Source organism: Urocitellus parryii, chromosome 5 (assembly GCF_045843805.1).
Source record: "Urocitellus parryii isolate mUroPar1 chromosome 5, mUroPar1.hap1, whole genome shotgun sequence".
Classification (NCBI taxonomy): Eukaryota; Metazoa; Chordata; class Mammalia; order Rodentia; family Sciuridae; genus Urocitellus; species Urocitellus parryii.
Genome location: NC_135535.1, coordinates 4,867,604 through 4,893,673, shown reverse-complemented (window position 1 = coordinate 4,893,673; position 26,070 = coordinate 4,867,604). Strand labels below are relative to the sequence as shown.

General features: G+C 66.2%; 1 protein-coding gene across 1 annotated transcript; it reads left to right on the top strand.

Moving 5' to 3' along the window:
- Window positions 1-598: 598 nt before the first annotated feature.
- Window positions 599-23,929, top strand: Prr5 (proline rich 5). Its single transcript, XM_077798759.1, has 8 exons — window positions 599-792; window positions 9,448-9,528; window positions 15,139-15,187; window positions 16,478-16,535; window positions 20,198-20,289; window positions 20,596-20,736; window positions 22,030-22,165; window positions 23,463-23,929. Exons 1-8 carry the CDS (start codon window positions 656-658, stop codon window positions 23,927-23,929), a joined length of 1,161 nt encoding a protein of 386 aa, XP_077654885.1. The 5' UTR covers window positions 599-655.
- The last annotated feature ends 2,141 nt before the right edge of the window (window positions 23,930-26,070 follow it).

The following is a 26,070-nucleotide window of genomic DNA, read 5'->3' as shown; positions in this document are numbered from 1 at the left end:
GTTGGGGGCTCCTGGCCAGAGGCTCCTCTGGGGCTGAAAGCCTCGATTCAAAATTGTGGGAGAACTGCAGAGGAACCTGTGTCAAGCAAAGGGGTCTCGGGGTCTCTGGGCACAGCCTCCTTGAGCACGCGAGAGGAGGAAGGCGTGAAGGCTGGAGGCTTGATTGTGAGGTCGCAGGCCGCCGTCGCTGTGGTTGGTGGGGCTGTGCGTCCTGCGTGCGCTGGCTTCCTGTGGGCACGTGTGGCCCTCAGAGGAGGGGAGGGGGCTGAGTGTGACCCCCGCGACCACGCAACGAGGGACGCACCGGCCGCCAGGGGCGGGGCGTCGAGCCCGCGCCCAGCTGGTCCACGCCCCTGCCCGCCCCTCTCTGAGGCCCCGCCCCTCGGCCCGGGCTCCGCCCCCGGCCTGCGTTTGCGCGGGGCCAGTGCCGGAGGCGCCCGGGACTGTGCGCGCTGCAGCCGCTGGGAGCAATGATTAACCCGGCGGGGCGGCCGGCAGGCGGCCCGGGGCGGAGGCGCGGGGCCGGGGCGGGACCCCGCCGGGCCGTTCGGCTTCCTGCTCCTGCCCAAGTTTCCTTGTAGAGGGCGCAGCGCCGGGCCGCGGCGTGGCGTGGCGCAGGGCACGCGTGGCCGCCGAGCGGGCCACCAGGGTCACCATGAGGACTCTCCGCAGGTTGAAGTTCATGAGTTCGCCCAGCCTCAGTGACCTGGGCAAGAGAGAGACGGCGGCCGCCGCCGCGGACGAGCGGGGCACACAGCAGCGCCGGGCCTGCGCCAACGCCACCTGGAACAGGTAAGGCCGCGCCCTCCCGGGTCCCGGCGCCTGGGAGGGGGCCTCGGAGCCTGGCCGCGGGCGAGGGCCGCCCCGAGCGAGGAGCGCGCCCGGGCACCGCGCTCCGCCGTTCGCGGAGAACTTGCTCCGCCCGCCGGAGTTGCGCGGGCCGGAGGGAAGTTTAGTGCAACGTGTTCCCGGAGCGGAGACCGAGGCCCGCGAGGTCCGGGGGTGGGTCGGAGCGCCCGGGCCGGCGCGGAATCCGGGGCGCTTCCACGTCTGCGCCCGGTGGGCGTGATGGCAGGAAGTGTTCTCCGTGTGTGCAGGGGAGCCCGGGAGCCTCGGGGCTCCGGGTGGGGAGCCGCCGCACTTCCTGTGTCTGCGTGTAAAGTCCGGCGAGGGTGGGCGGTGACTCCCCAGTGGACCCAGCGCTCCCAGCTGTCAGCAGGGGTGCGGCAGCTGCCGGCAGTCCTGGCCAGACCCTCCCCCACAGGCCCGACCCCAGCCCACCGCGGGCCTGGGAAGCCCCTCCCGCCACTGTATGTGCCGGGCGTGCTGGGTTTGCGAAGCCCATCTGTTGGCGTCCAACTTTCAGGAATAGGAGTTTCCACCAAAAGGAGGCCAAGGGCTGAGGGGGCGAGGCAGGCCATTGGGGTTCTGTGGATGCCGGCTCCACCTCTGCACCTGGCAGTACTCCGGATGCCATTTGCCATGCTCCTCTACCCAAGCTGTGGGTTCAGCCACCAGAGCCTGGCTGCCACTTGGACACATGTCTAGTCCGTTAATACCACCCTTCATGGGCACCTTGGTGGGCACGGAACTGCCAGCTAGGACCCTGTCTGAGCACTAGGCAGGACCTGGTCACTTGTGTGCCTGTCTACTAAGTCGCAAGCTGCTTGAGGACTGGGACATGGCTGCCCTGCTTTCTCTCTGGTGGGAATGCACAGCCCTCCCAGTGCAGGGTTTCAGCAGAGGAGGAGAAGGATTCCTGTTGGGGAGACTCACTGGCCCTGTGACTCCTGGGGCCTCAAGGTTCCTGTCCTCCTCTGCAGTACTGATGATGGAGAGTTCTTGTTTCTTGCCTGGGTTTAGTGGAAGGAGCCAGACTTAATTCACAACCCTGCTGTGTGGACTTGAGCAAGTCATCTAACGTCTCTGCTCCTCTGATTTCTTTATCTATAAAATGGGTGAATAATGGTGGCCTCTGTCAGAGCTATTGTCAGAACTGAACATGGAAATGCACTGATGCCCCCAGCATGGTGCTTGGCTCGTGGAAGGTTCTCCTGACTGGCAACCCAAGCCCAGGCCCAGTGGTGCACTCCTGTAGTCCCTGAGGCAGGAGGGTCACAGGTTCAAGCCTGGGTGACTTAGCAAGATCTTGTCTCAAAAAATAAAAGGACTGGGAATGTAGCTCAGTGCTAGAGTGCCTCCAGGTCCAGTCCCCAGAGCCAAAAAGGATAATAAAAGAACTTATCCCTAGAGCCCCTCGAGGCAGCATCCAGGGTTCTCCTGGGGAGTCAGTCACTTCCTGAACCTTCCACACAGACAGCAGCCTTGTGAGCCCCCTCCCACCCAGGCTGAGTCTCCTCCTGGGGTTTCCAAGTGGGAGCCCTGGCTGGGTCCCTGCTCAGGAGACTTAGGAACCCCCTCCCTAACCCTGGGTGACCCTGGAGGCTCTGAGTCTCAGGTGAGTTCTGGGACCCCAGGGAGGTCACCTGAGTCCTGCCACTGGTGTGTCACTGGGTGGCCCTGTCCTGTGGCTCCTGCCGGCCTATGTCTCCCAGCCTGGGGCCCGTCAGCTCCCACCTGTCCTGCGTGCGCAGCAGGCCCTACCGCGACCTGTGCTTCTGCTGTGTGCCAGGCCCCGTGAGCAGCCTGCTTCTCCCTGCCCCTCGCCTGGCTCTCAGCCAGCACCACTCGGGACATGCAGGGCCCAAGCCCTGCTCCTCTCCATGGGCAGGTGTGCGCTGGGCTCAGGGTCAGAGTGCCTTCCCCATCTACAGTGGACACAGTGGGATCCAGGGGTCCCCTCCTGGTCCCTGAGCGTCATCTGCTGCCCTCTCCTGGCATGCTCCCTTGTGCAGGGTCAGGACAGCTTGGACTCCTCCTTCCCTCTTATCTTGTGACTGCCATCATTTTCCTGGGGCTGCTAGAATAAATGACCACAAACCTGTGGCTTTAAACAACCAAAGGAACCCTGTCGCAGTGGCAGAGGCAGAAGTCCACCAAGGTGTGCTGGCTGTGCCCCTGGCGGCTCCAGGGCGGTGTCCTTTGCCTCTGCAGGCTCCAGGCCCTGCACAGCCCTCCAGCCTCTCCTCAGGGCCTCCTCCTCCAGACCCCAGACCTGGGCTGGCTTCCTCTCGGGCTCCTCACCCACCACATCTGCCAGGACCCTGCCAGGACTCACCTCCCGGTCACGGCTGAGGTCCTGGGTCCTGGGGGGGGGGCATGGCCCACCCGCTGCAGCCACCACAGCGCCACCCCTCAGCTCCTGCACCTCCCTCTCCTCTGGCACGAAGATGGAGCCCATGCCCTCACCCTGGCCAGTCCTTCCCTCACCCCTCGTTCCCTGCTAGCCTCTGCTGGCCCGGCCCAGGCTTACCAGAGAGCCGCCGCGGGAGCCTGAGGAGCAGTCAGAACACAAGCAGGGAGCCACCTCTGGAAGGTGACGGCGCCGGCGGCCTGGTCCCGCACGGCAGCCCGTGCCCCTGGGGCTTGCGAGTGGACACTGAGGGGGTCCAGGCCAGCTGCTGAGCCAGAACCCACCGAAGCCACCTGCTGCTGCTGCGCTGCTTCAGTGGGCAGCTATGGCCCCTTCCGGCCTGTACCAGGCCTGGGCTGAGCCACGCTCCCTTGGGGCACTTCTGGGGTATGGGTGCCAGTGAGGACAGGAGTCTGCAAGGGTTCTGAAGGTATCCCTGCTGCTCCCACCTGGCGCCTTCATCTCCCTGAAGGGCCCTGACCCGCGTCACCCTGGCAGCCCCACTCCCTGCTCACTGCACATGCCTGTTGCTCACTTGGGACCCCTAGTCCTGTGAAGGTCGTGCCCTTGAACTGAAGGGCCACCTGTGTTTTCACATCCTTCCTGGTGGAGCAGGAGGTGCTGGGGGTGACCACTGGGTATATCCTGAGGGGAAGGGCGTGCAGGCCTTTGGAGCTGGGGCTTGAGGTTGGCCTGGTGGGGTGCCAGGGCAGCCCTGTGATCCTCTGGCCAGGCCTGAGTCTCCCGGCAGCGACGCACTCCCAGCCCCTGTTTCTCCCCTGCCTCCAGGGGCACCAGAGACACTCCCGGAAGATGCCTGAGATCCACGGAGGTCCCAAGGTTCTAGGGGGACACACCAGGTATTCAGGCCTTCTCAGGCAGGGCCTAGACAGTGTCCCCACCTCTGTCTTGGAACCCCCCGTGGGGCTGACCACACAGGAGACCTCCCCAAGCCCACCTGCGGGCACACCCACCATGGAGCGCCTCCCAGAGGCTGGGGCCTTGGAGCCCAGGTGTCCACCTGCTCTAAGCGGAGGCCTGGGCAGGGATGTGCCCGGGTAGCCCAGGGTAGAGAGGCAGGGCTTTGCTTCTCATCACCCACCAGGGCACCTCCTCGGGTGCCCTACATAGGGAAGCAAACTCAGTGGGAAAGGGACTGGGACAGGTCCCCAGTCTGACAGAGCATCCTCCAGGGACACGCAGGTCCCAGCTGGGGCCAGGTGAGGTGGGTGTTGGCGGGAAGAGCCGTATTCCATAGCTAGCAGCTGGCCCTGGGGTGAGGGCACAGGCAGGCGTCCCCAGGACCTGGTCTTGTCCCCTGGTCCTGGACAGGCACTGACTGGCCCCATCCTCCAGCATCACAAACACCCCATTTCACATCCAGCAGCCACACCCCAGCCGGTGCTGGGGACATGGGCATGGGTGACATCCCCTGTCCCCATAGCCCTCAAGGTGGAGCTCGATGTCCCCATTCTGCAGATGAACAGACAAGGCTCACAGAGGTGCAGGGGCCGCCTGTGTCCACACAGTGGTCAGGCTGGGGCTGGCGTCCAGCCAGGTCCACCCACTCCTCCCCCAGCAGCCCTGGAGGGAGGCCGTGTCCTTCTTTTCTTTCTCTGGCAGTAGAGGTCGAGCCGCGTGCTCAGCTGCTGAGGCTCCGACCTCAGCCTCCCTGGCCGCTGGGATGAGGGCGTGCGCCAGCCCAGGAGGGTCCTGCGAGGCAGGCATGTGGCCCAAGGCTTCCAGGTGGGCTGAGGCGGGCAGAGCTGCCCTGGGCCCCCTGAAGGTGACTGTGGACGTGGGGTTGCTCGGGGCAGAAGGGACTTCGCAGCTGTCACTCGGTCAAGGGTCTTGAGGTGGGAGGTGGCCCTGGACTAGCAGGGGAGGCGCTGCGTGACCACAGGGTCAGAGTCAGAGAAGGGGGACAGAAGCAGAGAGGCCAAGGAACAGGGGGCTCTGGAAGTGGAAAAGGCAAGGAGGGTCCTCTTGGAGCCTAGCCTGAGGTCCCCACCCCACCTGAGGCCAAGCCAGCCAGGCTGAGGCGAGTCGGCCGCCTCTGAACCACAGGACAGATCGGGAGCATTTTAGAAAATTTGTGGCACTCAGCCCACCTACTGTCTATTGGCACCAAGGATCAAGCCCAAGGGTGCTCACCACTGAGCCACACTCCCAGGGGTGCTGGACTACTGAGCCACACCCCCAGGGGTGCTGGACCATGAGCCACACCCCCAGGGGTGCTCACCACTGAGCCACATTCCCAGGGTGCTCCACCACTGAGCCACACCCCCAGGGGTGCTGGACCATGAGCCACATTCCCAGGGTGCTCACCACTGAGCCACACCCCCAGCCCTTTTTATTTTTTATTTTGAGACGGGGTCCCACCAAGTTGCTGAGGGTCTTGCTCTGGCCTCAGCCTCCCAAGTCCCTGGGATCACAGGTATGTGTCATTGTGCCCGGCACTTGTGGCCCTGTGTTACAACACCCATGGGACACCCACATACCCAGCTTCTCCCCCTCCCCAGCCACAGCCAGTCAGAACCCAGCCTCCGTGGGTGGGGGACTGGGGAGGGGCCAGAGGCAGAGGTGGCCCAGGGTGGGCAGGCAGTCAGGGGGAGCGCATGGACACACCTCTGTCCCCAGCCTGTCCGTGGCAGGTGGGCCGGAGCCCAGGTGTGAATGGGCTCAGGTGCCTGCCACCTGGACCCTCGCAGGCTGGGCCCACTCCTGCCCACTCGGGTGCGGCGTGTTCCTGGCTGGAGGGGCGGGGTGCCGCTGGGTGGTAGGGTACTCACCCAGCACGTGGACAGCCCTGTGCTCTGCCCCCTGCACCAGAAATCCTGGTGACTCGTGGGTCCTGGGAGGAGCCAGGCCAGACTGCAGCTGGGGGGAGGGGCCCGCCAGCTGGGGGCCAGGTTGGTCTCTGGGGGGTACAGTGAGGAGGGGGCCCTACCAGTGACTCCGTCTTCTCTCCAAGCCCTCTGGGGCCTGGGAAGATAGGACCCTGCCTCCTGGGGGGCAGCCAAGATCCCCAGCATGGGCCCCCTGGGACCCCACCTCCCTCTTCAGCAGGAGCCTCTCCCCCCGCCCAGGGGCCCTCCGTCCAGCCCTAGGGGGTGACACTCGATCCTGGTTCCTCACCTGCGCCCACCGCATGCAGTCAAGACGTGGGGGCCAGCCCTGGGACTGGACCACCCTCCTCGCATATGGGAAGCTGCCCTGTGGGGGGACCTGGGGCCAGGAGGGACCTTCTCCCTGCTGGGTGAGGGGCTCCCCCTCCGGCCCACCAGGAGTCCCTGGGGCCCTTGGGTTTCCACCAGAACACCTCAGATGCCTGGGCTGGCCCGCCCAGCTCTGGTCTAGGAGGCCCTGGCTGGACAGCTGGGGTTTCTCTTCTATTTTGGGGATGACGAGTCACACGAGGACCTCCGGCACTCCCCACCCTTCCTCTCCCTCCGAGGGGCACAGAAGGCTGTTTGGTTGACCAGCTGGGACTGTGGGGAGAGCGTGGAGCTGGAGAGGGCGGGGGTCCAACCTGCGCACCCCCAGGGTCCGAGTGAGGCGTGGGGAGGCGCAGCCTGCGGGGTGGGGACCCTGGGCCAGGGTCCCATCTCAGTTCTGGCTTTGCTGGGTATCAGCGGTGGCACTGGGACAAGCCCCTTGGCCTCTGTTTTCTTCTATGACCTGGAGCCTAGCGGTGCCCGCCGCCCGCTGGTGGTTAGGAGGAGGAGGAGGCAGAAGACCACCCATCCATGGCCCAGGCAGGTGTGGACGCGCTCTCCTCCCTGTGGCCTAAGCCTAGGACCACGCCCCGTGGGCAGGCACTACACACCCCGCCCACCATGTGGAGGGGATACCAGGCCCAGGACTTAGGTGGCCTGGCCAGGCACCCAGCTGAGATTCAGACCCGGGCCTGACCTGGCCGTGCACGGGGCTGCAGAAGGTTCGGGGTCCACTGTGGGGTCGGGGTGAGGGGACAGGGACAGCAGAGCCTCGGGGGCATGGCCCGCAGCCCTGGAGGCCTGTGGCAGGGGTTCAAGGGCTTTGGACACCCACCCCTCCTGGGTCCCCCTCAGGTGGGGGTGCTGAGAGCCAGGTAGCCACCTTCTTCCCCAGGAAGACCACTGCCCACACAGGGCCAGAGAGGAGGGCCCTGGCCCTGAGGGCAGGGAGGTGACCCTCCAGGGACAGGGAACAGCAGGGGCAGGCCCTTAGGCAGGAGGGAGGACCTTGTCCAGTTACCTCCGTGCTGGGGACCAGAGCAGGCCGTCGGGTGGGTCCCTGAAGACAGTCAGTGGGGCAGCACAGGCCACCTGCGCCCAGCTGGCCCCGGGTCCTCCCACACTGGTGTCTGCGGGCCCCTTCTCCCTGGCCTGGCCTTGGCCTGGCTTGAGTCCCAGCAATGGGACCGCCATGCACAGCAGAGGGGCCGTGCCCCCGGCCCCAAGGACAACCTCGGCCCGAGCCCTCCCTGAGCTGCCATTCGGGGCCCAGGGGCCAGGAATGCTGCCACCTGCCACAGCCCGGAGCTCCTCCCCTCCCTGGGGATTCCAGGGTGGCAGCTGCCCTCTGGGACCCGCCAGACCCTCCCTGGGATTAGTCCCTGTCTGCACACAGGACTGGCCCCGCCCTGGGTGGGCCACACACCCTTGCTGCAGCCGGCCCGGCCCTGGTGATCCCTCCCACAGACAGGGCAGGGGCTGGGGGGCAGACACACAAAGGGGGCGCCAGCCTAGGTGGTCGGCAACCAGGCCAGGGGCACGTGTCCAGCTGGTCCTGGCCAGCAGCTGCCGAGAGGCCAGCGGTAACTCCTAGCAGGGCAGGGCCTTGGCCTCTGGCCTGGCACCAGTTGTGGAGCCCCTTGGCATGCCGGGGACGTGAGGTCTGGGGACGAAACCCTACCCAGACCTGGCTCCATGCAGGGACCCTGGCTAGGTGGAGCGGGTGACACGGGTCACCAGGTTGCTAGCTCTGCATCGTCTGGCGTGGGACTCAGCCTCTCTGGCCTCGGTTTCCTCATCTGCAGAATGGGCAGCCAGTCACAGGAAAGGGTTAATGAAAGGACACCAGGAGCCCCCCTGCTTCCTGCTGTGGGTGGCAGGTGTGGCCAGCTGTCCCTCCAGGCCGAGGAGTGTCAGTGTGGCAGCCAGCCCCCGCTAGAAAGCCCTAGACAGCCGTGGGCCCCCAGCCCTGGACTGCTCCCCACCGGGGACTCAGTGGTGGCAGGACTAGCGGGATGCTGGCGGGACACTGGCCTGGGAGTGGTGTTGGGCAGGGCAGGAGAGCTTCCTGGAGGTGGTGGACAACTAGACCCAGGGACATGGCCCAGCCTGGGGGCCCTGTGCTCTGTGGGGGGGCCTGGGGTGCAGGAATGTCACCCAGGGAGCAGCTGGCCAAGACAGGGTGGCCGGAGGAGGATGAGGCAGGCGCACGTTCCCGGCTCCTCTGAGCCAGAGGCAGGCACAGTCAGGAGCAGGCCTCCTTCCTGAGGGTCAGGTGCTGGAGCGAAGGCGGAATCCCGGGGACCCCGGCGCACGCGGGCTGGTGCAGGCAGGCGAGGCGGCCGGCTCTGTGCAGAGGCTGGGGCCCACGGGCTCCACTGGGGGTCTGCATCCGACCAGTGGGCAGGGCCCAAGCCACCACCTCAGCTAGAGCCGAGTGGTCACCAGAGTCCCCTCCGGCTTCAGAGGGGGCACCCATGGACCCTGCTTCCACAAGCTGGGGCTGAAGCCCTCGGGGCTCTGCTGACCACACTGGCTGGGGCCACCCGGAAGCTGGCCCTGGTGGGCTGGGGAGCCCGGGTCACGTGGGGTAGGGGGTGGGTGGAGGTGGAACGGACCCCAGGCAACAAGCCCTGAGCAGGCCGGTCAGTGGGATGTGGACACTGGGGGCAGGAGAGGCCAGCAGCGTGTCCCCCGCCCATTTCCAGCCCCACGGGGAAGCTGGGGAGGAGGTGGAGCTGGCCGAGGCTTGGCCGTGCAGGGTGCCCAAGCGGCCTGCAGAAGGCACCTGACCAGGAGGCACCTGACACAGGCCTTCGCTCCATGGAGGCCAGGGCTGAAATCTGGGTGTGCACAGGGCCCTGAGGGACCAGCCAGCCCTGCCCATCCCTGCCCCCTCCCGGCTCTCGAGGAGCTGAGCAGGGAAGGGGAGACAGGGGCCTCTGGGTGGTGACCCTCCTCTCTCCCTGGCCACAGCATCCACAACGGGGTGATCGCCGTCTTCCAGCGCAGGGGCCTGCCCGACCAGGAGCTCTTCAGCCTCAACGAAGGTGTCCGGTGAGTGTCCACCACCTCCTGGGGCCTGGCGGGTGGGGACAGCGAGCTCCTGCTGTGCTGGGCCTCGGTGGGAGGGCGAGGCCCGAGTGGGCAGCGGCCACGGCCAGGACCTGGACCCCCGTGACCTCAGCCAGCCTCTGGGCCTGGGGGCCCGCGCCTCCACCCCTCCCGGGACGTCCTTCCGGGGAAGCGGGTGGAGAGTGGCATGAGATGACACCTTCCCTGCCAGTGTGGAGCGTCACGTCACGGAGGGCCTTTATTCTGTCAGCGGAAGGACCCACCTGCCTAATGACCAGAGGAAAGGCAGTACAGCCCAGCACTCCTCTCATGTCCTGTGACGAGCAGGGAACGAGGGTGGGAGCACCCTCAGGGCACCACTGTGAAGCAGGCAGAGGAAGCCAGAGCTCAGAGGGGTCGAGCTACTTACCCAGGGTCACACAGCCCTGACCCATGCTGCCCTGTCCCCATGTGAAAAGCATATATGGAAAAGGAGTCAGGGAAGCTTCCCCTTGTCACCTGAGGTGAGAGGGAAGGGTCAGGACTGGTGAGCAGGTGCCTGTGACAAGGGTCGGCTGAGCCCAGGGAGGGAAGATGGCATCACGTGGAGAACAGAAACTCCCGTCTCCCTGGCCCTCGTGGGGTTCTGCTCTTGTGGCTCCCTGGGCCCCGGCTCCCCGCTTTTCTTACCTGCGTCTGCTCAGGGAACAGGTGTGTGACAGGCCTCGAGAGCCTCCTGGTGCTGAGGCAACCGGCAGGGAGACCTCGGAATGCCAAGCAGAGCTGGCAGAGCCCCGCCCCGGCCACCTCCCCACGGCCCCAGGCCATGGCGGTCACCCGGCCACTGCCTGCCCCGACACAGGAGACCTGGCGGGGACTTTGAGCCCTGCAGACACTGCAGTTTGGGGCACGTTGGTCTCAGCCAGGTGGAGATGGAGTGTCGGGAGCCCTTCAGTAACGGTGACAGGCCTTTCGCGGGAGTTTCGCCGGCACCACCCTGCGCCCAGAGTGCCCGTCTGACCTCTCGCCCACTTGGCACTGCGGCCCTGGGCCTGACTGTCTCATCTGGCAGATGGGGAGACTGAGGCATGGGGCCGTTGAGTGGGCCTGCTCACAGTCACAGAGCTAGTGAGCCGGGACTCAGGCCTGGGGTCCTTCAGAACTGTCCGCCTGGACCAGCTCCCCGACCACGAGCCCACCTTGGATCAAGTGGGTCTGGTTAGGGGCGAAATCCAAGTGGCTGATGAGCTTTGGTCCTGTGTGTCTGGCTGGGGCTGTGGAGGGCAGCTGCTCCCTGAGGGGCGTCCCTCGCAGGGCCCAGCTTGGGCAGGGCAGGCGGGGCAGGCACCTTGCTCACCCCTGCTGCCCCCGTGTGTGTGCACGCAGGTGTGCCGGTGCCGCTTCTGAACAGTCGACGTTCCAGGTGCACCTCAGGTGACCCCATCATCCTGCCCATGTGGCGAGTGCCCACACACCTGGGCTGGGAGACCACCCAGCGGGAGGCCGGTGGTGGACGTGGGAACCCAGCAGTTCCCACGGGGCCCCACAGCTCCAGTCCTGGACACAGACCGGGAGAGACAAGGCCACGGGTCCCACCAGATCCTGTGCACAGACGTGGGCAGCAGCATCATGGCAGCCAGGGGCAGGGACAGCTGTGTCCATCTCCCGGTGAATGGACACGAAGCCTGACAAGCTCTAGCTCGCATGAGCCTTCAAAGCGCTGGGCCGAGGGAGGCTGCCCCGCACGTGCAGCCCAGGAACCCCACGGGCCCAGCGGCTCCAGAGAGGCTGGGGCAGGGCGGGCAGTGAGCGCGGGGGGCGGGGCTCTTCTGGTGATGGACGTGCTCTGGGAGGGCATGGTGGCATGCACGTGGACGCCAGAGCAACTTTAAAGGGTGCACTTGACAGTTGGTGAGTCAGCCCACTCTGCCGAGTCCAGGGATGCCCGCGGAGTGCAGTGGAGCAGTGGCCTTGGGTGGTCCCCTGACGCTGACCACGCCGAGCCCTTCTTGGGTGCTATTGTGGGAGAGCCTGGTCACACCCTCCCGCTGTGACTTGGGGTCTCCGTGCACGTGGCCTAGACCCTGCTGCACGGCTCTCTCCACCTGCCTGTCCTGATGGGTCTTTTGAAGCCAAAGACCTTTTGGTCTTGAGGAAGTCCTGTTGCCTGGCCGTGTCTCCCCGTCCCCCCTCAGAGGTGGACAGCTGGAGGAGGTCTGGGGACAGCTCTTGCTGGCTGTAGTCGTGCCCCGTGGGCGCCCGGCCTGTCCTTCCGCAGTGGGTCGCGCCCACTGGCCCCCTTCCCGGTGCTCGATGGCCCTCCTGCTCGGTGCTGCAGTCCTCGAGCCCATCTAGTCCCTGCAGAATGCCCCCAGGGCCTCTGTCCAGGCAGCCCCCCTCTGTGTCCTGGAGGCTGCTGCTGTCTGCCGGGGGCCGAGCAGTGTGTGGCGGGCACTCGGCCGCCTTGTGCTCCGAGGCGCCCTCCTTCCTCCTGGCTCCAGCCGGGCACCAGTCCAGGGTGCTGTGGCCTGGCGCTGCCCTCTGCGGGCTCCTGGCTCTGCCCAGAGGGCGGCCCCTCCTCTGGGGCCCGAGGTTCGCTGCAGCCCACCCCGTGCCCATCCCCCACGGGCGGGCTTCCTCAGGGTGGTGCCCCTTCCCTGCCACCCAGCGTGGCCCTCAGGTGTGGGACCTTGAGACACACGGCCTGGACATGGGGGTGGGGTCACGGCTTGGTCCTTGGAGAGCCAGCTGGTTCTCCTGGGGGACTGGGAGAGGGAGGAGGGCTGCTGGGCAAGAGCTGGCCGGGAAGGGTCATCGGGCACTGTTGCCGCCATGTGGACTTGGGCCCCTCAGTTCTACCTCCGCTGATTTCTCAGTTGTGCAGGGGGACGCTGGCCTCGAGCCTGCTAAGAGAAGCTTGGCCAGGGTGAGGCCGGGCCCAGGGCCGCCACCAGCTGACCCATGGCTTCCTGTCCCTGAGTCGGGGTGCCCTTCCACCTGTCGGGCTGTGAGCCAAGGCCTGTGACTGGCCCCGCTCAGCTGTGGGAACAGCACTGTCCCCCTGACAACCCATGCTGGTGCTGTCTGAACCCCAAGCCCGTGTCACGGGGCCAGGATGTGGAAGCCACTTCATCTCAGTGGCTGGTGTGCTGGTTCCGGCCCAGGCACAGAGCTCTCTGGGCTCGCTGAGGTCTCAGGGCCCAGGGCTGGTGGAGGGAGCCGGGCTCCAGCTCACAGCTGCCCGGGGTGGGGAGCTGCCCCGGGGCCTTTCAGGGCCTGAGGACCAGCCTTCTTTACAGGGAAGGATAAGTTCATGGCCGCCTGCCCCACCCAACCCGAAGTGCCACAGCTGATCAGGGGCAGGGACAGTTGGCTTTGTCACCCTTAGGCCCGGGCCTCAGCAGGAAGAGGGGCCTCCTGCAGAAGCAGGCCTCTGGGGCTTTTTCTTCCATGTGTTGCTTTTGAAGAATCCAGCGGTTCCTCTTTCTGCTGCGCAGGGCAGACCCTAAAAACACCTGTGTAGAAACTGCAGAGTGGCCTTGGTAAGCCATGTCGGAGTCGACGACTGTTCTGTGGTCTTAAAGACTTTTGTCAGATATCAGGAGCTCCTACTGTTAGTTCTAAATGTATCGAGGAACAAGAAAAATCCCAGCAACTAGGAAGGCCAAGGCAGGAGGATCCCAAGTTCAAGGGCAGCCTCAGCAATCTAGGCCCTGCCTTAAAAAATAAATAGGGCTGGAGATACAGCTCGGTGGCAGAGCACCCCTGGGTTCAATCCCCAGCCCCCAAGTAAAAGTGGACATCTGTTTAGGACCGTGTAATGTAGCATTAGGAATGCTGAGTATTTTATTTCTTGGTTATAAAAACAGGACCACGGGACTTACCAAGCTGGGTGTGGTCACATGCCTCTGGAGGCTGAGACAGGAGGATTGAGGTTTGAGGCCGTCTGGGCAACTCAGCAAGACCCTGTCTCAAAGTTTTTAAAATAATTTAAATGAAAAATGTTCTCAGTGTAGTTCGAGCGGCCGTCCCCACCCAGCACCGTTCCCCTCGCTGACAGACCATCCCTACTGCCGGTGACTCAGTGCACGGGCTTTGACCTGACCGCCGAGCGAAAGCCACAGGCGACCCTGCCCTTCACGGTGAACGTGTGTACGCAGCGCTTGGTTTGAAGCGGGCTTTGTGCAGGTTTCGCTCAGCTGTGGCTGAGGGGAGTTCCCGGCACGCCTGGGTGGGCCAGGATGCGGGTGGTGGGTGAGTGTGCTTCCACCGCGCCCTCAACTGGCGATGAGTCTGGGGAACTTCACACACACACACACACACACACACACACCCGTGAGCAGGGAACCTCGGGCCTGCCGCACCTTCTTGGCTGACCCTCTTTCTCTTGCCCGTTTTGTAAACACCACCTGGGGTCACCGCAGGCAGCCGAGTGGACAGCCCAGCTGCACGCTTCACTGCATGCTCCAGCTGGATGCTGGAGGCTCGGGGACCAATCAGTGACTCTGAAAGAAGTGACATTGCTGGTCACTGATCGTGAGGTGCATCCGTCATCTGCATGTGATCGGGGCCTGGGAACTGGCGGAGCCACTGTGCTTTATGTAGTTGCTCAGTTAATGCCAAGGGAACGGGAACTTGGACTGAGCTGTTGGGACTGGCGGCAGCTAAGCCCTGGTTACTGGAACTCACGGTCAGCACCGTGCGGAATGGGGCCTGGGATTCAGAACCGGCTTATTTTGTTTATTTGTTTATTTTTGGTGCTGGAGATGAAGCCCAGGCTGCTCTTCCACGGGGCCCCTGCCCTGTTTACTTTGAGACAGGGTTCTGCTAATCGCCCGGGGCTACCTGGAACTTGCGGTCCTCTTGCCTCGGCCTCCTGCGTCGCTGGGATTCCTGGTGGGTGCCACTGTGCCCAGCTCAGGATTGGTCTAAAAGTCTCTCTAAAGCAGCTTTTTAAATTGCGGTTTCTGATCAGTTTGGCTCAGGACATAAAAGACTGTTGGTGAGGATGAGCTGGTGCCCGTGTTCTCAGCCTGTGGTAGGTGCAGTGACGTCATTCAGACCCTGGAGGCGCTCGGTGGGAGTGAAAGACGAGTGTCAGATCCTCATGCTGCCGTGTGCAGTGTGGCCTTGGACCAGACACTTGACCTCTCTGAGCTTCTGCCTCTCCTGCAAAAAGGGGACTCCGGTCGGCGCCTGCCGTGGGTCCCTGAAGACCGAGCAAGCTGCTCTGGAGTAAAGGAGAGGACGCTCGGGAGATGCAGGCTGTCAGCTCCGGGGCCTGGGCAGGGTGGAGGGCCCCGAGCCGGGTGGTGGGGTCCAGCCCTGCCACGTGTCTGCTTGAGGCAGCGAGGGAGATGGGTCCTCGCTGTCCTGGGGACCCTGCAGCGCCCCTCTGTGAGGCTGCTTGGGCGGCGTGCTTGACGCACAGGGGTCCCAGGAGCCCGGAACACACAGCAGGCCCAGGCCTGCCAAGCTGGCGGCCCAGGCGCCCACCCCCATGCTGTGAGCTGCAGGTCAGTCTCCTGCTGCCCGGGTGGCCTCGGCCCCTGGTCCCCCTCTCTGGTCCCCGTGTGGCCTCCTGCTCACCCTCGTCTGCCCTCCCGCCCACAGGCAGCTGCTGAAGACAGAGCTCGGGCCCTTCTTCACGGAGTACCTGCAGGTGGGTGGCACTTGCTGGCCAGGGAGGACGGGGTCACCTGCTGTTGCTGGGTGTGGCTCCGGCTGTGCTGCAGCCTGCGAGGGGAGTGCAGGGACTTGCTTCGCGAGGCTTGGTGTCCCCGTCCAGCCAGTGTGGGGTGTGGTGGTGCTTAAGAAAGACGCAGGTGAGTCGTAGTGACGTCCCTGGCACCAAGAGGACTTGGTGCTGGTGATGGTCCACCCCCACCCAGCGACCAGTGCAGGACCCCAGATGTGGTATTTGTGCCACCTGGACAGTCCCAGGCCTGAGGCCTCTCCCAGCCTCTGCCCCCATGTGGCTGGCCCACCGCAGGCCCGAGCCCTCGGGAGCCAGGGGCTGGCGAGGTGGCTGCACTGACCCGAGATCACGCAGCCAGGAGGGCCAAGGGCATCGCACGGTGCTCTGAGCTCAGCCAGGCGGTGTGGATGCCCAGGGCCCCTCCAGGCCCCCACACAGGCCCGGCAAGGCACCAGCCCAGGACGGGGAGAGGCAGTGGTCCCGCTCACGGGGTCTTAGGGCTTTTTAAAGTTATCACGTGGCAGCCTCACGGGGATTGTCCCGGGCCACCCCTGGCTGTTCATGGAGACGAGCACAGACCCAGGGGTGCTGGCGTGTCGGCAGAGTGCTGCTGACGTCACCACGAGGTAGAGCCATCTCCCGGCCTCAGGAGCAGTGGCCCAGCCCAGACCCCCGGCCCCCCCGGCCCTGCGCCCCCCAGCCCCCTGTCCCTGTGCCCTCCGTCCCTGCACCTGCCTCTTCTGCACAGGTCACATCCGTGCAGGGGCCATGGGCGCTCTCTGGCCGCTTCCCGTCCACATCCTGGTTTTGAAGTCCTCTCTGTCCCCATGAGCCCTGCTCCGCCTCCTTCTGGGGACACCGCTCCTCATAGGGACGCAAGCAGTATCATGGGTGGGCTGGGCCGTCCCCGCCTCAGCTCTGGGAAGGTGCATAGAGACCTCGCTCTGGGCCGAGCCGCCTGCCTTGTGCCTGGGTCCCCCGTGTGTGGCCAGGAGCCGGGCGTCAGGAAGGGGTGCGCAGGGGCCTGCCCAGCCCAGCCCAGGAGGCTCCAGGTCAGCCCGCGTGTTGGAGGGCGTCCCTGCCGCCACCTCCTGCCTCGTGACCCCCTGAGGTGCAGGCTCTGCCTGGTGGGTGAGGAGCCCGGGGCAGTCGCTGCCCCTGAGGCCCAGCTGCTTGTTGGTGGCCTGTGAGGTCTCGTGGGCCTGGTCACCCCAGGGCACACCGTGACAGTGACGACCCTCTGCTTGCTTCCAGAACCAGCTGCTGACTCAGGGCATGGTGATCCTCCGGGACAAGATCCGCTTCTACGAGGGTGAGTGGTGGCCCCTCAGCAGGGACCTGCCTACCTGCGGCTGGCCTGCCGGGACCATGGGACAGTGGCCTGGCCCGTGTGCACGCGGGGTCATGCCTGCTGGGCTCTGCCTGGTCCCCAGGGCTCTGGGCTGGAGGAGTCGCACTCTGGTCAGAGGGCTTGGAGGACAGAGTGGCCCCGGGCAGCGGACCTCAGGGAGAGCGTCCCTCCCTCACACCCGCAGCTAGGTGGACCTGGCCGCCAGGGAAGGCCCTGCCTCTCCTCACTGCCCTCGGGGACTTGCTGCCGGGTAGAGCCTGTCCTGGGTCCTGGGAGGAACTGCTCGGGGACTTGGCGGCTGGAGGGGAGCTGGCTCAGACAGAAGCTGAAGGGCCAGGGCCAGGACCAGGAGCTGCTGACTGAGCGTCGCGAGGGTGGTCAGATGAGCTTTCTCAAAGCTCATTCCCACCTCGTGGAGACTTCAGGTCCTTGTTCCCAAATGGGGACAGTGCCGTGGTGATAGGCTGTCTGTGGCTACACTGCAGAGAGGGGTGGTGACAGTCCCGGTGGCCTCTCTTTCTGGCCTGGCAGGAGGCTGTGGCCTTGACCTCTGGCATCCAAGGGCCTCAGGCAGTAGCCCAGGTGCCAGCGCCCTTCGGCAGGTGTGGCATGGGGCAGGGCAGCGGCGGGAAGAGCCCCTCTGCAGAGTCCTGCTCGCCCGGGTGCTGGCTCAGGCTCCGGGGCTCGTGGAGCACATGCGACACCAGTCTCCGCTCTGCCAGGTGCGCCCCGCACACCTGCCAGCCCAGCAGACTCGCAGCTCAGCCCTGGCCACTGGGGGTCGGGCTGCTTCCTGAGCAGGCAGCGTCTGTGGCTGAGCTGGGAGCACAGGGCAAGCCCAGCCGGGGCAGCCAGGGCACCTCAGAGAAGGGAGGCTCCGTGTGGCCTGGCGGAGCTCGGTCCCCACCTCCTGTGTCCTCCAGGCCTCCCAGCGGGCACTTGGTGGCTGACGGAATTGACAGGCAGCCTAGGAGGCCGTGTCCAACCTCCCTGGGCACCGGGGACAGCAGCAAGTTCTGGGCTGGGAGTCACCACCTGGCTGTCAGCTCCCAGGTCCCACAGGCACACCACGTCCTGCCCAGTCTGGGTGCCCCCTCTAGTGCTGTAGGTGGACCAGCTCCCCGGGCTCCTCCTGGTGCTCCCTGCATGTCAGCCCTGGAGGTCTCTGGGGACCTGGAGGTGGAGGGATGCAGGGTCTGCCCTGCAGGGACTCACAGCTGGGGACAGAGACACGGAAAGTTGGTGGGGCCCAGTGTGGTGGACGTAAGGAGGAGGTGGCCTGGGGAAGAAAGGTCGCCGTCCTTTGGCCAGGCTGCACGGAGCGGTCGGCCTCTACAGGCCTCGCGTGTGGCGAGTTTAGAAGGATGTCTGCCCTGCCGCCCTGTCCTGCTCCCGCCCGGGTTTCCCCAGAGGAGTGGCCGCCGGCCAGGCCCCAGCTGGGCTGTGCAGGAGGAGGCCGGCAGGGACGGGGCAGCCCTTCTCTGGCCTCCAGCAGGCCCTGGACGCCAGCCAAGCAGGGCCTTCCTGGACAAGGAAAGAGAGGAGAGGTGGAGGCCGAGGGCTGCTTCCCGGGATGGGAGGTGGCCGAGGCCCAGGCTGTCCAGCAGGAGCCCCCGGAGGCCTTGTGCCCACAGGGCGCCACCAGCAGCCCCGCATCCTTGGCCGTGCTCCTGGGCTCTGGCCACACCCCGCCAGGGTCCCTGTCCCTGCGTCCTGCTGCTCTCTGGTCACTGCCCTCTGGCCTTCATCATCCCTGTGGTCTCCAGGGTATGGCTGGGAGCCCTGAGCTGGACCGGCCAGGTTCACTCCTGTCCCTGGGCTGCACGATGGCTCTCAGCACCCTTGAGCTGAGGAAGGATCTACCCGGGTGACAGCCCTCATGGAGCCTGGCTGCCCCTGGGCCCAACAGCCCTCCCTGCACTGCTGACCCCGGGTCCTGGGGTCATGCCAGAGCAGACGCCCAGCTGCCTGTCCCCACGACCCCATGGGGTGTTCTTCAGCCCGCTGCACAGAGGGCACCCCTGAGGGCTGCTGAGGAGCTTCCTGGGCCACACAGCAAGGCGCAGAGCAGCCCCTGACCGTCCCACAGCCCCCAGGTGCCCCACTCAGCGGCAGCCCCAGTGGGATCCTGGCCCAGGACAAGGCTCCCCTCCCGGGCTGTCAGCCTGCGGCCTGGCCGGGGCCTGGGTTCTGTGTTTTACAACATCTGCTTTCCGCAGCGTTTCCGCCCCGTGGGCTGGAGAATGGCCTGAGCTCAGCGGAACACTGGCCTGGCCGGCGCCCAGGGCTGCCCCACGGCCAGCCCCGGGGACTGAGCGGCCTTTCTTCCTGCACGACACAGGGAACTGAGGGACTTTGTGTGTGGGCAGAGCTCTGCTGCGGAGCAGGCATCCGCCCATCCCGGCCTCCCTGCTGGCCGCCTGGCCCTGGCAGCCAGGTACGGGCCACCCAGGAGGGGAGAGCTGGCCTCCCAGAGAGCAGCGGGCAGCCACTCGGGAGGCAGGGCCTGCTCACGGGGCTGCCCCTGGTGCCCTGCACCTACCCGGTCCTGGGGGCTTGGGGTGAGGGTGCAGGACCCCAGGAAAGTAAGGTGAGCCGGACGAAGGCCCTTGGCTGGCCACCGTGTTCCCATGGAAACCCAGAGCTGGGCTGCCTGGCAGTGTGGCCTGGGAGGCAGGCTGGCCACGTCAGGGGCTCGCCCCCCTTCATTTAGACCCAAACACAGAGTCCCTCCAAGCGGCAGGGGCAGGGGACACATGCTGGGGCCTGCTCCTTCCTGCACCCCACAGCCCGGGGCCCAGCTGTCTGCTGACTCCAGGCCCAGAGGCCAGCGCCCTGCAAGCTGCGTCTTCTGTAGGCGCCCAGAGCCAGCTTGGGGCACCTCAGCTGCCCTGTTCCTGGAGAGCCACCCACCCACTGGACAGTGCCACTCTGCCCCAGGCCAGCAAAATGCCCACAGAGCTTGTGGGAATGCCTGCTCACACACACCTGCTTTGGGTGTTCATGTAGCAAGAACGCCCCCTTCTTCGGCAGCTACCCCCTGAACCTGGCGTGGATGTCACCTCCTCAGGAGCCCTCCCCGCTGACCTGGACACGCTCCCCCTGGTGAAGTGGGCTTTCTGGCTTCACAAGCAGACGGGCAGCGTGGCCAGGCCCTGCGGGGAGACCTGACACTGTAGCCCAGGTCACTGCCCACCCTTGTCCAGTGTCTTCTGGGCCCAGCTCCCTGCCATTAATGGGTCCTGATGTCCAGCATCGGGCCTGGCTTGGGCACGCTTTCGGCTGGCAGGAGGACGACTCCTCACCTGCCTGGCAGGGTCTTGCGGGGGTGGGGAGACTGAGCTGCAGCTCCTGCGGGCACACCTGTGTGGCGGGCACAGGACTGGCCGCCTGGCACTGGACTGTGTACTGAGCGCCTGGGCTTAGTCTCATGGGGTCCCACTGGCTCTGGCCTGTTGTGCTCCTGTTTTGTAGGTGGCAGCCTGGGCACAGAGGGCAGGCAGTGTCACCTGGGCAGGCACCTCTAGGGCTTGGCTTGGGCCCTCGGCTCCTCGCCCTGGGTGGGCAGAAGGATCCACTGGCGTCTGTCCGGGGCAGGCAGTGACGGCTCCTTGTGCACACAGGACAGAAGCTGCTGGACTCCCTGGCAGAGACCTGGGACTTCTTCTTCAGTGACGTGCTGCCCACGCTGCAGGCCATCTTCTACCCAGTGCAGGTGCCCTGCCACGTGGGACAGGGTGGTGACGCATTCCTGCGCTTCTCGGGACCTGCCCGTGAGAGGCAGATCAGGAGGACCCTCCGAGCCCTGCAGAGCTGAGCGCAGGCACCTGGCCCCGAGTGCAGGACTGTCCCTGCCAGGGGAGCCGGGAGGGCCCTGGGCTCTGTGGGGGGGTCATCTGGGAGGACAGGAGGTACAGGGGCCCTGAGGGTCAGTGGCCCGTTCCCGTGTCCTGACCCGTAACCCGGGGTGGGCGGGGTGGAGCCCTCTTGGCGGCAGATGGGTGCAGCGCCCTGTCCGCAGGGCAAGGAGCCCTCGGTGCGCCAGCTGGCCCTGCTGCTGTTCCGGAACACCATCACTCTCAGCGTGAAGCTGGAGGATGCACTGGCCCGTGCCCATGCCCGCGTGCCGCCCGCCATTGTGCAGATGCTGCTGGTGCTGCAGGTGGGTGGCGGGGCCGCAGCCGGGCCGCTGGGTGGGGCCTGGTGGGCACAGGCCGTGGGAGCACCAGAGGTGGAGCTGAAGGCCAGGGTTCCGGACCTGTGACTGGGGACAGGGAATCTGGGGGGGGACCGACGAGGCCAGGAGAGGCTGCAGGTGCCCGGGAGGGGGTGGGCCAGGGCTGTCCTCCTGGGCGGACGCTGTGCTTACCTCCTGTGCTGGGGGCCCACACGGCAGGGACCTCAGCGTCCTCCCGTTGGAGCTCACCAGCCAGCAAGGCCTGGCCCGCAGCAGGGCGGGACCCTGTCCAGAGGGCGGCACCGGGCAGCTGGGTGCCTCCTGCACCCTGGCGCTCCCCACGGCCTGCCATCACCACGGGAGGCAGCAGGCACTGCCAGCCCACCTTACAGGCAGGGAAAGAGCCTTGCCCGCAAGCCTGACCTCACGCTGGTCTTGGGCTGCCAACCCTTGCTCCTTGTTCTCAACCCCCCGGGCGCATGGAGTCCCTTTAAAGTTAGGGTCTGTCGGTCGGCCTGGGGGCAGGGGCTGGAAGGTGAGGTTGGTAGGGTGGAGAGTGGCGCTGGGCGGGAGGCCTGAGGTTGTCCTGGCTGCCGAGCTGGATGTCCACCATGGGTGGCGCTTCTAGCTGTCAGGCTGGGAGGTCCCAGGACCTCTCTGGGCCTGTTCCTCGTCTCTGTGATGGAAAAGGGGGTCAGGCCCCGCAGGGCAGGTGTGAGGGCCGCAGGGAGAGTAGGAGGGCCACCTTCTGTGGTGCTGGGAGCAGCAGGCAGCACAGGGCTGGGCTGTAGTTGCCCCAGGGAACTCCAGGGAGGGAGGCGGCCAAGGCCTGGGCGGCGCTGCCCCCTGGTGGCCGCCATGCCTCCTGCAGCCCTCAGATGGTCCCCACCTCGCCCAGGGCCACCCCTCCCACAGGCCTCTGCCTTGCCCCGCCTGTCGCCTCTCCTCTCACCTTGAGAGACCTTGGCCTAGTCTCTTGCTGAACTTGTCACCGGCCTTGTCTTGGTCCCCAACTGAACCTGGCCCCTGCTGTTCCCAGCCTTGGGTGGGTCTGAGGTCATAGCTGCTGGCCAGCATGTGTGGAGGGCCTCTGCTGTGTGTCCCTGAGCCCCCAGGATCACAGCTGCCCTGGGGCCCCAGGGATGGGGTCTGAGTGTGTCCGCTCTCTGCCTGTGCCGGGGCAGCAGGGCCCACAGGACGGGAAGCAGAACGGTGCAGGCAGAGGCTGGGCATCACGTGCTCACTGCCTGTTCCTGTGTGACCTTCACGCTCTTGCAGGGGGTGCACGAGCCCAGGGGCGTCACGGAGGACTACCTGCGTCTGGAGGCGCTGATCCAGAAGGTGGTGTCACCGTACCTGGGCACCTGTGGCCTCTTCTCCAGCGAGGGCCCCTCCTCCCACTCCTGCATCCTGGGTAGGGGTCACCTGGGCCCTGGGCTGGGGCTGGGGTGACCACTGCCCCCGTTCTCCTGTGGACAGACAGGAAGTCCAGGGCCACAGCCCTGCTGGCCCTGCCGTGTGGGACGGGGACACACAGAGACCCGGGGGTGGGAGTGGCACCAGGCAGGGGCAGGGATCCCCGCAGAACCCCAGGGCCCACCCACGCTGTCTTGGGATGGGAGGCCGCCAGGCGTCAGCCCAGAGCACGTGCCTGGAGCTGGGCGAGCCCTGGGCAGGTATTTGGTGGGGGGGAGGGGAGCTGGGGCCACCTGGCGGGCAGCAGGAGCTGGCCACCGTGCTGCCCTGGTCCTTTCAGTCCATGGCCCGGCCCCACCTTCATGGGCTCTGGTCCAGCGGGAAAGGGAGCCCAGTGAGTCCCCACAGAGACTCTGGGCTGATAGGTGGCAAGTGTCCTGGGCTGAGGGGACAGTAGTGGTACAAGGGCCACTTGGGACTCCCCTCACATCTAGAGTGGCAGCCCCATGCCCATGGCCAGCTGCATCTCACTCAGGCAGAGACAGAACTAGGCACTGCCTGGGGCCTGGACAGGGGGACCCCAGCCCCGCTGAGGAGGGTCCTTCAGCCTCCGTGTCCAGGCAAGGCCCCGGACCACTCAGCCCTGCACCTGGTGGTCACGAGGGGACGGCAGGATGAGACCTGCCCTCCCCTGCCCACCTTGTACACAGAAGGCCAAGTTGTCCCCCTTTGCCCTCGCCCCATCCAGTCTGCTGCCCAGCACACAGTGGTCTGCAGCGGCCATCTGTGACAGGCTTTCCCCAGCTCCAAACAGCCTGACCCCCTGGCAGGGCCTTTGTCACAGCTCCAGCCACCCTGTGACTGCGTGCACTTGTCCTCCCCTGCCCCGGCATGCCAGCCTAAGGTGGGCGGGAGCCAGGTGGCCCAGGAATGCACTGGCACCTAAGATTCTAGACTTGGACGGTGGCGAGGCCAAGGCCCAAGGTCACCGTCTGGCAGGTTCTTGACACGTCACAGTCCAGGTGAAGGCCTGAAGCTGGGCAGCTTGCTGGAGGTGCTGCTGACCGCCCAGGCTGAGGCTGGGAACCCTGGTGTCCCACGGCGGGTGACATCCCACACCCCTCCTGGCACGGGGGACTGAGGGAGCGTGGCCGGAGCCCACGTGGCCCTTCCTGCAGGGTTAGTGCTGGGCCAGCAGTGTCTGCCCAGCAGAAGGGCCCTAGAGCACGTGGGGTCCAGGTGCTGGAGGCAAAGGCCAGGGGCCACGAGGCCTGAAACCCTGTGTCTCCCTCCAGAGAAGCGCCTGCTGCGCTCCCGCTCCGGGGACGTCCTGGCCAAGAACCCCGTGGTGCGCTCCAAGAGCTACAACACGCCGCTGCTGAACCCTGTGGCCGAGCACGAGGCGGAGGGTGCGGCGGCCGCCGGCCCGGGCATCCGCAGGCACTCGGTGTCGGAGATGACGTCCTGCCCCGAGCCCCAGGGCTTCGCTGGCTCCCCTGGCCCGGGCCCCACGGGCACCTTCAGGGCCTCCCCGTCGCCCCACTTGGGGCCCTGTGCCAGCAGACTGTACCCCCCGGCCCAGCCGCCGGCGCCAGGCCCTGCCCGCGGCTCCCCACCCTCCTCCAGCCCCGAGACCCTGGTGGACCAGACGCTGGAGTCCGCGGACTCTGACTCCGAAGGGATTTTCATTGACTTTGGCCGGGGCGGCGGCTCGGGGGTGTCCGGCTTCGAGGGGGCGGGGGGCCGGCAGAGCGTGGTGTGAGGCCAGCGCTGCGTGTCCACGGGACCTGAGAGACTTTCCGCCCCAGCCTCACTAGCCCCTTTCGACCTTGTCACTGCCTCAGTCACTTTATCCCCCGGTCTGCGGGAAAGCCTTCTTGCTGCTCTGCCAGGTCCAGTGGGCGTCCCAGTGGGCGCCACCCAGGTGCCCAGCCGGCCTTGCCCAGGGAGGACACGGTGGCTGCCCCGCCCACCCTGAGTGCCAGGGTGCAGCAGACCCACCCTGCCCACGCTGGGCCACCGCCAGGCCCCCTGGGTGGCTGCCGGACAGGGAGGGGAGGAATAAATCTGTCTGCCCCCTCGGCTCCTCTCTGCCCCCTCTCCCCCCAGGCTCCTGGTCCTCAGCCCTCCCCTGCTGCACGGCACTCCCGGCCTATGGCGCTGTCCATCCAGTTCCGGTCTCTGTCCATCCTGATGGACAGCCTGGAGAGGCCTGGAGCTGCTGAAGCCTGGGAGGAGGTCCGGGCAGCTCCTCTCCGTACCCCCGGGCTGAGCATGGGGTGGCCTGCTGAAGGCCACCTGGCCTGGGAGGGACTAGCTGTCCCTGCCCCACCGTCCCAGCAGGTTTTCCTCAAGGCCTCAGGTGGCCAGCTCTCCCTGCTGGCAGAAGCTGGGAAGGGGCCACTCCTGCCCCGAGGGAGAGCTGGGGGTGGTGCAGGGCCTGGCTGGGCAGAGTCACTCAGAGTGGGCCTCTCTGGGCCCCTTTCGAGGGCCAGAGGTTGGTGGGGACCGTTCTGCACCTCTTCCACCCTGGTACCCTTCAGAGCTCCCGGGAGTGACTTTCTGCTGTGGGTGGGGAGGGAATGGCCTCCGAGTGGGTGAGGGACAGCCCAGGGCAGGGTAGCCAAGTGGTGGGACAGGAGGTGCCCAGGTCACAGGGTGGGGAGGGCCACCTATGAGATGCTGGCCCAGGGTGGGGCTGCTGGGGCTCTCCAGACTCCTGGCCCAGGTGGCCTCCACGTTGTCATCAGTGACAGGGGCACGTGCTGACCCCAGGGCTCTGGGAGCAGGTGCAGTGGGGCCACAGGCCTAACCCTGAGGAGCCCTCAGCCCAGCCGAGGTCCCCAGCTAAGCCCCATCACCCTGTCCCCCACCCAGCCTGGGGTCCCCGGTCTCTGATCCCTACACCAGGTGCCCATGTCCCCATGTCCTCTCTTCAGTGTGCCACACTGATCAGAGTCAGAAGGGGGATCACAGGACGGAGGCTCAGACCTGAGGGGTCTCCACAGGCAGGAAGGAGAGCCCCGAGTCCAGCAGCAGCACTGCACCCCTCACTGTGGTCCCCTCTGGCCTTGGAAGAGACTGGAGCTAGGTGGGGCGTGGGGGTCCCGGCCACCCACCACAGTCCGTCTCCAGCCCCGGGAGGCACCTCTGCCCCTCTCCCACCGTGCCCCAGCCCTGGGAGGTCCCTGAGTCCAGGGCTTGCCTAGGAGTGGGACGGCGGGTGGGCTGGTGCTGGGAGCTCAGGAGCGTCACCTGGGCGCGGCCAGCGGGCCGTTTGCTCTGCCTCTCAGGATGGCGTCCCAGGAACTCGTCCTGTGTCCTCTGTGGTGTGGGTGCTGCTGGGGTCTCGGGAGCCCCTGCCCCATCTGCCCCACCTCATTTCAGCCACGTGCTGGGGGTCCCCATGAGCAGCCCTGGGATGCCACCAGCCACCCTGTAGCCTTGGGGACAGATGCACCAAAAGTTGTCTAAAATGAAAAGTCCTGCTGAGAGCCACATCGACAGCGCGTGTGGTCCCCGGGGACTCCCCTTCCCACTGCAGGGGGGCTGCGCTCCTGTGGGCCGCCCCCTCCACCTTCGACCCTGTTTCGGCTTCCTTCTGTGAGGGCCCATCTCCACCCAGGGCAGGGCTTCGAGACAGGACTGAGGACTCACGCTGCACTTGGGGAGGTGGCCCTCTAGGCCCACCCTGAGAGCTGGAGGAGGGTCATGGGGACCAGTAACCCACCCAGGTCACACGAGCCTTGTCCCCAGTGTGGCAGGGGCCGCTGGGGGGTCACTCAGGGAGCCAGGAGGGCCTTGCCTACAAGCCCCCTTCTGGGAGTGGACATCTGCTCCGAGTGCGTGGGGACGGGGAGAGCCTGTGAGAAATGTCCACCAGAAACCCCAAAGAGCAAGTTC

Excerpts from the sequence above, each read along its gene's own strand:
- Prr5 (XM_077798759.1), top strand. The coding sequence starts at position 656 with ATGAGGACTCTCCGCAGGTTGAAGTTCATGAGTTCGCCCAGCCTCAGT. Across the intron at positions 16,536-20,197 it reads CAAGATCCGCTTCTACGAGG|GACAGAAGCTGCTGGACTCC; the intron begins GTGAGTGGTGGC and ends TTGTGCACACAG. Across the intron at positions 20,290-20,595 it reads CCATCTTCTACCCAGTGCAG|GGCAAGGAGCCCTCGGTGCG; the intron begins GTGCCCTGCCAC and ends CCCTGTCCGCAG.